The following is a 12,030-nucleotide window of genomic DNA, read 5'->3' on the forward strand; positions in this document are numbered from 1 at the left end:
CTGTGAGGGGCCCAGAAATGAAGGAGGATAAGTTCAGGAAGGAAAGAACTTATGATGTAAACCTCTCTCTCTCTCTCTCTCTCTCTCTCTCTCTCTCTCTCTCTCTCTCTCTCTCTCTCTCTCTCTCTCTCTCTCTCTCTCCTTATTCATCCAGACCCTCAGTACAACGGCAGGTAGATTTTGTGATCACGGCAGATATATATAATATATATAATCGTACGACCGACCACTTGCATATGTGAACTGTGATCACTCCCCAGCTAACATGTGCCTCCATTTGATACGTTTCTTAAAAAGTATGACTCACTCACCGATACAAGTGGCAGGTGACTGAAAAAAAAAAAAAAGAAGGATAGATAATGGTTTCCTTGAAACCAACACCCCTAGCTAGCTATACCATCCACATATGTAAACTCCGTACGGCCTGACGCCTTTCACCTCTCTGGTCTCCTACAGGCTGGTGCTGCTCCTGCTGCTGCTGCGTCGCCGCCGGAGGACCTCGGGAGTCGTCCAGTCTACAAGGGCTCTCGTGAGTACACTTACTCTTCCTCTTAATTAGTATGTAGTTCCAGTGGGGGGAGGGGGGAGACTGTCTTTTTTACGGTGGTACTTACATACCTGACGACCATTTTCTCTGACCAGTTTAAAGGTGAGTTTACCGAGTCGTTGCGTTTCCCTATCATATATATATATATATATATATATATATATATATATATATATATATATATATATATATATATATATGTATATATATATATATATATATATATATATATATATATATATATATATATATATATATATATATATATTGCTTTATGTTGTTGGTACGGAGTCTAGTTTATTCAAGCCAAAAAGTGAATGTCGTGAATTTCCCTCCAGAAGGAAAAAAGAGAAAAAATATTATACCGTTACTGTAACCTCACTTCCCACATACCTCCTTCATCTGACCAGTTACCACTCATTACCATATAGCAGCTAACAACGCTAGAATGCTGGAGATATAGACTTTAGTTCCTATATGTCAATATAGCAGCTAACAACGCTAGAATGCTGGAGGTATAGACTTTAGTTCCTATATGTCAATATAGCAGCTAACAACGCTAGAATGCTGGAGGTATAGACTTTAGTTCCTATATGTCAATATAGCAGCTAACAACGCTAGAATGCTGGAGGTATAGACTTTAGTTCCTATATGTCAATATAGCAGCTAACAACGCTAGAATGCTGCAGATATAGACTCTAGTTCCTATATGTCAATATAGCAGCTAACAACGCTAGAATGGTGGAGATATAGACTTTAGTTCCTATATGTCAGTATAGCAGCTAACAACGCTAGAATGCTGGAGATAGAAATAGAGTGCCTCCCTCACCTGGTAGTGGTCCCGGCAGTAGATGAGAGGACCGCTCATGCCGAACTGGTCCCCCTTGGTGAGCTGGATGTTGCAGTGGGCGCAGGTGAAGCACTGGACGTGGTATACGAACTCCCGCGCCCGCATCACCAGCTCGGAGCTGCTGATCCCCTGGGAACACCGCGCACACCGCCGCAGACTGAACAACCTGTGGGGCAGGAAGAAGACATTTAGGGACCAAGGGTTGCTCGGCTGACTGATGAACATCCAGTGTCTCAGTAGAACATGATGGTTGAGTGACTGATGAACATTATGTGCATCTGTAGAACATGATGGTTAAGCGTCCGATGAACATTGTGTGCATCTGTAGAACATGATGGTTAAGTGACTGATGAACCTTATGTGCATCTGTAGAACATAATGGTTAAGTGACTCATGAACCTTATGTGCATCTGTAGAAAATAATGGTTTAGTGACTGATGAACCTTGTGTGCATCTGTAGAACATAATGGTTAAGTGTTTGATGAAAATTCAGAGCCTCAGTTAAACTTGATGATACGTGACTGATGAACATTCAGTTCTCTAGAAGAACATAATGGTTGCGTGACTGATGAACCTCCTGTACTGCAGAAGAACAGAATGGTTACGTGACGCATGAACATCCAGAGCCTCACTGGAACATGATGGTTGCGGAAGAACGTACGCACAGAAGAACTGTGCAGTAAAACATTTACTCCCAACACAAGTTGAAAAAAAAAAAAAAAATTTTTTTTCAAACTATTCGCCATTTCCCGCGTTAGCGAGGTAGCGTTAAGAACAGAGAACTGGGCCACTGAGGGAATATCCTCACCTGGCCCCCTTCTCTGTTCCTTCTTTTGGAAAATTAAAAAAAAATTGAGAGGGGAGGATTTCCAGCCCCCAGCTCCCTCCCTTTTTAGTCGCCTTCTACGACACGCAGGGAATACGTGGGAAGTATTCTTTCTCCCCTATCCCCAGGGATAATATATATATATATATATATATATATATATATATATATATATATATATATATATATATATATATATATATATGATAACCATAAAACTGAACTCCAATATCTCACACACACACACACACACACACCTTCGGCTGAGCCGGATGGAGTTGGGTTTGTATTTCATCAATAAATAAGAATAGATAAAAGAATAACCTGTTCTTAAGCCAGGTGTTTGAGTGGTAAGCGGCAGGGGGTCGGGGGTACAAGACTGGCTGTGGTCTGTACACACCTGCCAGGGGTCTATATACTACTGCCTGTACTGACGAGCCCCCTGGTTCTACTGCCAGGGCTCTGTGTACCATAGTCAGGGCTCATGTATTACTGCTAGGGTTCTGTGTACTACTGTCGAGGCTCTAGTACCACTGTCAAGGTTCTGTGTACTACTACCGAGGCTCTAGTACCACTGTCAAGGCTCTGTGTACCACTGTCGAGGCTCTAGTACCACTGTCAAGGTTCTGTGTACTACTACCGAGGCTCTAGTACCACTGTCAAGGCTCTGTGTACTACTGTCGAGGCTCTAGTACCACTGTCAAGGTTCTGTGTACTCCTGCCGAGGCTCTAGTACCACTGCCAAGGCTCTGTGTACCACTGTCAGGGCTCTGTGTACTAGTGTCAGGGCTTTCGTACCACAAACAGGGTTCTAAAACAACTATCGGGGATTTAGTAATTACTCCCAGGGCTCTAGAACTACTGTCGGGGATAGAGTACTATTACTGGAGCTCCAGAACGACTTCCCAGGCTCTGGCTATACAGCCATGAGCTGCAGTATGACTCTAGTAGTTTTCTCATGGGGTTCTAGTGCTACTGACGTGGATCTGGTACCATTGCCGGGTTTCACGGTTCTATTTTCTTTTCTTATTCCTTTTTTCTTAGGGTCCTTTCCAGAACAAAAGTCCCCATGGAGGCTACGCCTTGAATAATATATATATATATATATATATATATATATATATATATATATATATATATATATATATTGCCCTTTCGTCACTTATTAGGGAAAGGAAACACGAGAACCCTGAGCGCTTTCTTGTATTGCCACATCTTCAGAGGACTAGTTACAGAGTGCAGATGTGGTAAATACACGAAAACGCTCAGGATTCTCATGTTTCCTTTCCCCTAGTGGTGTTCTAGATATATGAAGTCACTCTTGGAGGAGGTGGAAACTATGCCTTTTAAAAAGTCAGGCCGTATCTGTTACAGGGTAGACTTGAAAAAAGGCTTAGAGTTCTAAAGTTTAGCCGTACAGGGAAAGAAGCAGACACCGAAACGGGCCACGCTTCAGCGGCCAGCCGTCACACACAGCTATCGTGTGACGCATTACCTCGCTGAGTCATACGTGGCTAACGTGATGGCGAGGACACACCAGCAGCCAGTCCTCGGGAGCAGAAACCAAAGTAATATCCATGTAAGAAGGGAAAAAAGAACCCTCATTGCCTCGTAAGGCAAGAGAGTCACGCATTGAGCTCAGAGTGGGAGAGTAGACATGTCGGAGTGCTCGAGAAGACTCGAGTCTTATTCTAGTAAGTACTTGAAGCTAACTAGCTGGAAGCACCACAGATGTGAGAGCAGTACCAATCATAACTGTGTATAATCGGAGCAACTGTTCAGAACTGAATGGTTCGCAGCACCTGACACGGTTTCTCAATTTCCTGCGATGTACATTGAGCTATTTGTGTAGTAAGGTGGTTTCCAAGATGGATTAGATAGACCAAGTAAAGTACATACTGATGATGTTGAAGTGGTGGATTTATTGGGTCATCAAAGGAATCAGGAGAGTTGTGAGGTTTTTTTTTTTTCCCTTAGGAAGAGAAAATGGGATGATAACGGCATGCTTCGGTGGCATAAACCTGCCTGAGTCACGATGCGACGGCTACGCTGGGGGTAATCTTGTCCAAATGTGAGTTTGATAGAGGCAGTTGTGATGACGCAAGAGCGGAGGTCGAGCAGGAGGCCTCAGGAGAAGAGGATTTAGATAAAGAAAAAAAGAAGTGGAGGACTGCAGCGCCGAGCCGTCAGCGTATGAGTGTATGGGGTTATCTGTTGAACAAAAGCGAATCGTTGACGGAAGAAGAGGAAGACCCACTGTTTAAGCCCCTTACGTCCTGCCTCCTAGTGCCTCGTACTACTGCCGGAGCTCATGTACTACAGCTTAGGTACTAGTACTCCTGCCGGGGCTTTCAACAACTGTAGGCCAGGGCCTGGTACAACCTCTGCTGGGGTTGTAGTACTACCGCTGGGGCTCAGGTACTTCCCGCCGGAATTCAAACGCCGCTCTGTCAAGTTTGAGTAATACTCTCGCAGCTCAGGGCACTGCCGCGAGGAACTCACTGGCGGGGATCAAACACTCTCGACTCGGACTCAAGAGTTACATCGAGGGACCGCGGCACTACTGCCGGAACTCGAGCTCTTCTCTAGGGGCTTTTACCGTTCCTCCCGGAGCTCTAAGCCCTGTCCCCCGTGCGCGTGAGGGCGACGCGCGACCCATCACCAAAGATGGTACCCCTGTACACGTACGCCTAGGTCCTGAGACGACCGAGAAACAAGCACGTTCATAATGAATAAATCAACAAGCGTTCCAGCCAGTCAGGGTGGGGCTGGCTGTCACGTGACCACGCCTCCTACCACGTGATTGGCCGATAACATCGTCGGGCCCACGGTCAGTCGCGCCGGTTTGAAGAAAAGGTTTCCTCAATGGAAGTCAGGGTAGCGGACTCCCCCGGAGTACTTCAAGCGTCCAGGTGGGTATTCTACACTCGCTGTCGTCCGGGAATATATAACTGGGGCTGGGCCAGAACACGGAGACGAAACATCTTAAAGACTTTACTCCCTCCTTCATGTGATAGCTAGCCTGACGCTATGAGACTTGGCAAGACGTCGAAGAGAAAACGATGTGCAATGATTCTAAAAGTCGTCGTTGAGAGAGAGAGAGAGAGAGAGAGAGAGAGAGAGAGAGAGAGAGAGAGAGAGAGAGAGAGAGAGAGAGGGGGGGGGGGCATCAAGTGGAACCCCTCACCATTAATTCTCTTATCGTTACACGCCACTGTTATTCTCCAGGGCGACGGCGGCCCGCCTCAGCCTCTGGACCCCCAAGGGCATCCCCGGAGTTGTCTGGAGGTTCGGGGTCTCCACGGGGTTATCTCGGCTTGTCTAGGATGAATATTTAAGAGCATGTGCAGGGTATGTGTGTGTGTGTGTGTGTGTGTGTGTGTGTGTGTCCGGGGTTGCGGGGGTAATCCAAGGGGTACCCATGGGGTTGTCTTGAGTTCGTTTCGTAGCTGCAGTGAGGTTGTGAGGTTGTACACGGCACCCGTATTTTCATACGGTCCATAAATGCCTATTAAAGATTTCCTTTACGAACAAGACCAGGGAAATCTCATTTTCAAAATTGCGACTCCATAGTATATACATATTACTTCTAAAAAAAAAAAATGTCATACATGCCATACTGGAGAGATTAGCACGCACGAGATGTTAAGTTTCCACTGATGTCACAGTGGTGAAATGTTAACTTTTCAGTCCCGAGAGAAATTCACAGCAACAGAGAGGTTCTTTCTTCAGTCGCCTCTTATGGTTCATCGTCACCGAGAAGGTTATGCCATGATGTTGATCAGCGGAAACTGTTCTCCAGACTGTTACATAGACTGGTACGTAGACTACTGTTGCACAGAAAAGGGAATAACATGGTCTCTAGGCCTTCCAGTTGCATTACCGCGCTCACTTGGGTAAGTCATAGGTCCTTGAGATGTAGTATGGGATACCTAAAGGCGTACATCCCCTCTTTTTTTTTTTCTTCCTCCCTACGTTTTTGTAAGGTTTATGCTAACGAATTGCTTTGATTTCCTTCAAGGAAAAAAAGAGCTTTCTTTCTCGTTTGCATACAGACAGAGCATGTCGGCGTGATAGTGTGGGTGAAGGTTGCATGGCTCAGCAGATGTGGAGCGTTCACTGGGTACAGCACATGAACATGCTAACAATTTATATACGTTCGGTGTTGCACGGAAAAAATTGGATGCCTCGTTATTTTGAGTTTTTCTTTAGTTTTAAGATATATGTTGTTTGTGTATATACTTAGACAGAACCTTTCATTGGTTGTATGGGTGAAGAGCGCGTGTCTAGGGTAGGTGGAGGCCAGTACAGAGAGTGGACAGTGGGTACAGTCCACGGGACGTGAGGAGGGGGCTGGTGTCAACACACCAGACCACGGTGGTAACACTGCACGCCGGTAAACTCTCTCCCCCAACACCTGGTCGAGCAGTGCCAAACGCCTGCAGCTAAGCCGTTAAGCCATTGATTATCAGAACAAAATGTATATTGCAATTTTCCAAAGAAATCCAACGTTGGATACGAAAGAACCATTGAGGTCGACTTGACGTCAGGTTGCTCGACCTGCGCAGAGCTTGATGTGTCTGGGGTCACGTGGCTTTTTGAAGGGAGGGAGAATGATGATGCCTCACACAAGCAGTTTAGATCGTGCCAAGGCGTAAGTCATCCCGTCATTGAGAAACAGTATGAGACTGGTGTCCGACTGGAACTTACAAAGAGGAAATGTTACCCTTCCTGTGTGCGCTTACACCCTACCAAATACACACACACACACACACACACACACACACACACACACCCGGGTAATATCTGTAACCAAGACTTGGAATTTCCCGCAATGATAGTGTAAAGCGTGTGAGTGTTGAGGCTCGGAGCCCACTAGACCCTTGCTAGTATTCTCTGTCTATGATCTCTTAAGAATCAAGTCAGCTTTGTGTAGTGTTAAGAATCAAGTTAGCTTTGTGTAGTGTTAATAATCAAGTCAGCTTTGTGTAGTGTTAAGAATCAAGTTAGCTTCGTGTAGTGTTAAGAATCAAGTCAGCTTTGTGTAGTGTTAAGAATCAAGTCAGCTTTGTGTAGTGTTAAGAATCAAGTTAGCTTTGTGTAGTGTTAATAATCAAGTCAGCTTTGTGTAGTGTTAAGAATCAAGTTAGCTTCGTGTAGTGTTAAGAATCAAGTCAGCTTTGTGTAGTGTTAAGAATCAAGTCAGCTTTGTGTAGTGTTAAGAATCAAGTTAGCTTCGTGTAGTGTTAAGAATCAAGTCAGCTTTGTGTAGTGTTAAGAATCAAGTTAGCTTTGCGTAGCCTTCAGAATCAAGTCAGCTTTGTGTAGTGTTAAGAATCAAGTCAGCTTTGTGTAGTGTTAAGAATCAAGTCAGCTTTGCGTAGCCTTCAGAATCAAGTCAGCTTTGTGTAGTGTTAAGAATCAAGTCAGCTTTGTGTAGTGTTAAGAATCAAGTCATCTTTGCGTAGCCTTCAGAATCAAGTCAGCTTTGTGTAGTCTTAAACTACATTGCCAAATGCTGGTCCACCTGTAAGGGGCACGGGAGAGCTCGGGAGAGGGAGAGAGAAGAGAGAAGGTCCTGCCTCTCCTGCCACCCGAGGTATATAAGGAGCGGCAGGACAAGCTGGACGCACACCTCGTCATGTTCCTGTGTTCGTGTGAGTGATAACAGGTGGTGTGGGCGGTCACCCCCCAACCACCACCACTCACGGCAGCTGGAGGGGGAGGAGGAGGAGGAAGATCTCTTTATATATATTGGAATGCTGTTTCGATCCACTGTTTATTAGTGGTTATCATTATGGAATATAAATAAATAAATAAATATATATATATATATATATATATATATATATATATATATATATATATATATATATATATATATATATATATATATATATATATATATATATATATATATATATATTTATATATATATATATATATATATATATATATATATATATATATATATATATATATATTATATTGTATTATATTATTTTTATTGTACTTTACCGCGGTTTCCCGCGTCAGTGAGGTAGTGCCCGGAAAAAAACAAAAAAGGCCACATTCGTTCACACTCAGTCTCTAGCTGTCATGTGTAATGCACCGAAACCACAGCTCCCTTTCCACATCCAGGCCCCACAGTCAAGACGGAGGCACTCACAAGGGCTACACATCAAAGTACACAAGCTCTACAATAAAGTTTCTCAAGATTGAAGTTATTTCTCCAACCTTCATTCGCCTCTTCCTACCTGATCTTCCCTGTACTTTCCCGCAGACATCTTCGTGAAATTTCTTATATGTTCAAAGGATCTCAGACCTACATATCACAGGGCTCTGACACTACAAAGGCAACGAGAAAGCATGTAACACTCCGTCACGCACGGTAGAGGAATTGGATCACTTTAGAACAGATTGTCCGCATCACCGCGCAAGTCCACCGTCACTTTCTTTAACCCGAGACAGACGTGAATCCAGCCTTGAATACTTTCCCATGACCATACTAGGCCAGTCATCATAGATCAACATACCTCTCTCCGCCGCAGGTGTCATATGCACGCCACACACACACGTGGCATTCGTTCCCCACACCACAAACGTCGACACAAAGGCTAGAAACAAACAAAACGCCCATGAAGCATACACCAGCGCCACCACTGCAGGATAAGAAAAGGTTTCCCCCGCTACCGTCGACCATTGAGTAATCTGATCCAACCTGCGTTGTGCCTCGCCTGCCTGGATATCCATCCCTTCAAAAGGAGTCATAACAAGTATTCAAACTACATCACACAAAGCACATCAGTCACAACAAGTACCTAAACATCCACAAGCATTCATTCCCTGCAAATTGGAATTCAAATCATACCAGCGCAACTCCACCTCAGTGCGCTTGGCATCCAATGCTTTCCAACAACACTCGACCTCCTCTCACCACCTCCACTCCGTGACCCACGACCAGTCCACAGACGAACACAAAAATCTCATCTCTGAAACCCCCTCCCCATTGCAGAAACCCTCGCATGGCGATATCCCCCCTACCCGCGATAGACACAGTTTTCACAAAGCTATCGACTCGACAAGCACATCACAACCACTCCATAACCCTGATCTTAAACTCCACTTTACCAGTAATGTGACAATCACTCCGCAGACAAGGGCGAGTACACTTTCTCGTCTAGGTTCTGGATGCCATCAGTCTCTCTTAACTTTATGACCACCGAATCAGCATATCACTAAGCCCTTTATACCCATGCAGAAAGATGCTGACCACTTACTCCTCACTCGTCCTTCCCCTGCACCACTAACTTAGACTCAAAACATTACCAAACTTGACCTGTGTTTCAGCCTAGTGGATATGGCTGGCCTCATTGAGGGGGAAAGTAAGATTATATATATATATATATATATATATATATATATATATATATATATATATATATATATATATATATACAGAAAGGAAACAAGTAGCGAGCGTACATAAGATGCAGGTCAAACTACAAGAAAACGGAAAATAGCAAATGTCAAACTCTTTCGTTTATCACTCATTAATGACAATGTAATACACGAAAGCGCTTGACAGCGTTATTTTCCGTTGTCTTATGGTTTTTACCTGCATACATAATGTATACTTAACACCTTTTGAGTAAACCATATTAAGAGTATACAGTTATACAGGACACTGGCAGTGTTCAGGTATACAGTTATCTCTTGGTGGACAAGGATTGTTTTCATAATTTACTTTACAGCAAACTTCACATTTTGCAAATCGTTTAATGGTACACAGGGTTACTTATGTAACATCTCTCCAGGCGACAGAGTGCGAACTCAGATAGTGTTGGCAGGTAGAGGAGTGTTGGTAGGTGGAGTCGTGTCTGTTGTTAATGTTGGCAGGGAGAGTAGTGGTGTGGTCAGGCACAGCAGTGTTGGCAGGTGGCAAGCGCCGACACGAGCGGCGAGGCTCCGCAGATTATAATCAGCTGGTCCAGAACCCAGGCTTGGTCACCTCCTCCATCGTCCACATCCAGAGTCCTCCTCCTCCTCCTCCTCCTCCTCCTCCTCCTCCTCCTCCTCGTCTCCTTCCCCTGTCTACTCCCGCCTCCCCTGCCGACGGCGCAGCCGCTCCACCACCACCCATTCATCCCCCACACCATCCCGTCCTCCCCTGCCCTCCCTCGACGCCACCCTGCGCCCCTGCCTCACTCAAGACAATCATTGTTTACGGCGCCCCCTTGTTTGTTGATAGGAGGAGATACGGCGAGAGGGTGTGGGAGGAGGGGGGAGCTGGAGGAAAGGGTGCCAGAGGGAAGTATACGACAGACTACTACGGCCAGAAGCGTGTTCGCAAGTAAGTAAAAGGAATAGAGAGAGAGAGAGAGAGAGAGAGAGAGGTAATTATGATTGTATCTGTTTCGTTATGAAAGATATTTTGCCATATTTTATGTCTTAGCTGCTATAGTATAGTTGAGATTAACGTTATTCTCCTGTGCCATGGTTAACCTAACCTCTGGACAGCGAGCGTTCCGCCCAGGCCGACACAATATCTCTACACCGGTGACCAACCCATATCACGTTTTCTGTGAATGCCCCCCACCTAAACGGAATCACGCCTGGCGTAGCGACGGTATAATACGCCGGTGTAACGAGGTCGTAATTACAGCGTCGTAGTGACGTATGCCCAGGAGGGAAGCCCTGAACACCATGACCCAAGACTGGCAGGTACCAGGCCTTACCTGCAGTGGCCCATTAATACCCAGTCCTCCCGTGTGGCACCTCTGTCTAGTGGCCCATTAATACCCTATCCTCCCAGTGGCACCACCGTCTAGTGGCCCCTTATCACCGCCCCTTAACACCCCTCTCCTCCCAGTGGCACCACCGTCTAGTGGCCCCTTATCACCGCCCCTTAACACCCCTCTCCTCCCAGTGGCACCACCGTCTAGTGGCCCCTTATCACCGCCCCTTAACACCCCTCTCCTCCCAGTGGCACCACCGTCTAGTGGCCCCTTAACACCGCCCCTTAACACCCCTCTCCTCCCAGTGGCACCACCGTCTAGTGGCCCCTTAACACCGCCCCTTAACACCCCTCTCCTCCCAGTGGCACCACCGTCTAGTGGCCCCTTAACACCGCCCCTTAACACCCCTCTCCTCCCGCGGTGGCTCCCGAATTTTTCGTCCATAATTAGGAATTGTAAATAGCCCGCCGGCGAGACCCGTCCGATCAGCCAGATGAAGCGGACTGGGCCCGTAAGGGCGGGAACCCTGAAGAATGCCGGTGGGTGAGTGGGTCTTATTTACGGCGCCGGCGGCGTAGCGCAGGGGACTCGAGAGGACTTGTCCCCCAGCGCAGATTCAGAGATAAGGTGTGTGTGTGTGTGTGTGTGTGTGTGTGTGTGTGTGTGTGTGCCCTCGTTGTTCACTTGTCTTTTGTCCTCAGCGGAAATAATTGGGGGGGGGGATATGGGAGTTGGGGGGGTTAGATTGGGGAGGAGAGGGAGGTGTGCGACAGAGGAAATGGAGGTGTAAAGGTAAATGGGATCTGAGCCTCCTGATGGAGGAGTGGATTCTTCACTCTGATGCATTTATCTTTTTTTTTTCTACAAGGAACAGATAGGAATGTAGTGATGGTGTGTGTGTGTGTGTGGTTGCCTATATGTGCTGTGCGTGACCTGGAGAGTTCGACTCTCATAGGGTCTTATAACTCAAACTTCTCGTTTTCTGTCTTACCATTAATAGGTGATAGTTATATAAAATGATCCAAGTCTTGGACAGCCTCTGCCTTAGCGGATATGTAAGGCCTACATG

General features: G+C 45.9%; 2 protein-coding genes across 2 annotated transcripts in view; one reads left to right on the plus strand and one right to left on the minus strand.

The window, feature by feature from the left end:
• Nucleotides 1–12,030, minus strand: part of LOC139750249 (LIM/homeobox protein Lhx9-like) — a 251,118-nt gene that overhangs the window by 75,694 nt on the left and 163,394 nt on the right. The window contains exon 4 of the mRNA XM_071664767.1: nucleotides 1,377–1,563. Coding sequence (XP_071520868.1) covers nucleotides 1,377–1,563 — 187 coding nt within the window. The remainder of the gene's footprint in view (nucleotides 1–1,376; nucleotides 1,564–12,030) is intronic.
• The window catches only part of rt (Protein O-mannosyltransferase rt), a 533,108-nt gene continuing 521,541 nt past the window's right edge, over nucleotides 464–12,030 (plus strand). Inside the window, exon 1 of the mRNA XM_071664765.1 lies at nucleotides 464–529. The gene's annotated coding sequence lies outside the window, so the exon portion shown is untranslated. The remainder of the gene's footprint in view (nucleotides 530–12,030) is intronic.

This window comes from Panulirus ornatus, chromosome 9 (assembly GCF_036320965.1).
Source record: "Panulirus ornatus isolate Po-2019 chromosome 9, ASM3632096v1, whole genome shotgun sequence".
In the NCBI taxonomy this organism is placed as follows: domain Eukaryota; kingdom Metazoa; phylum Arthropoda; class Malacostraca; order Decapoda; family Palinuridae; genus Panulirus; species Panulirus ornatus.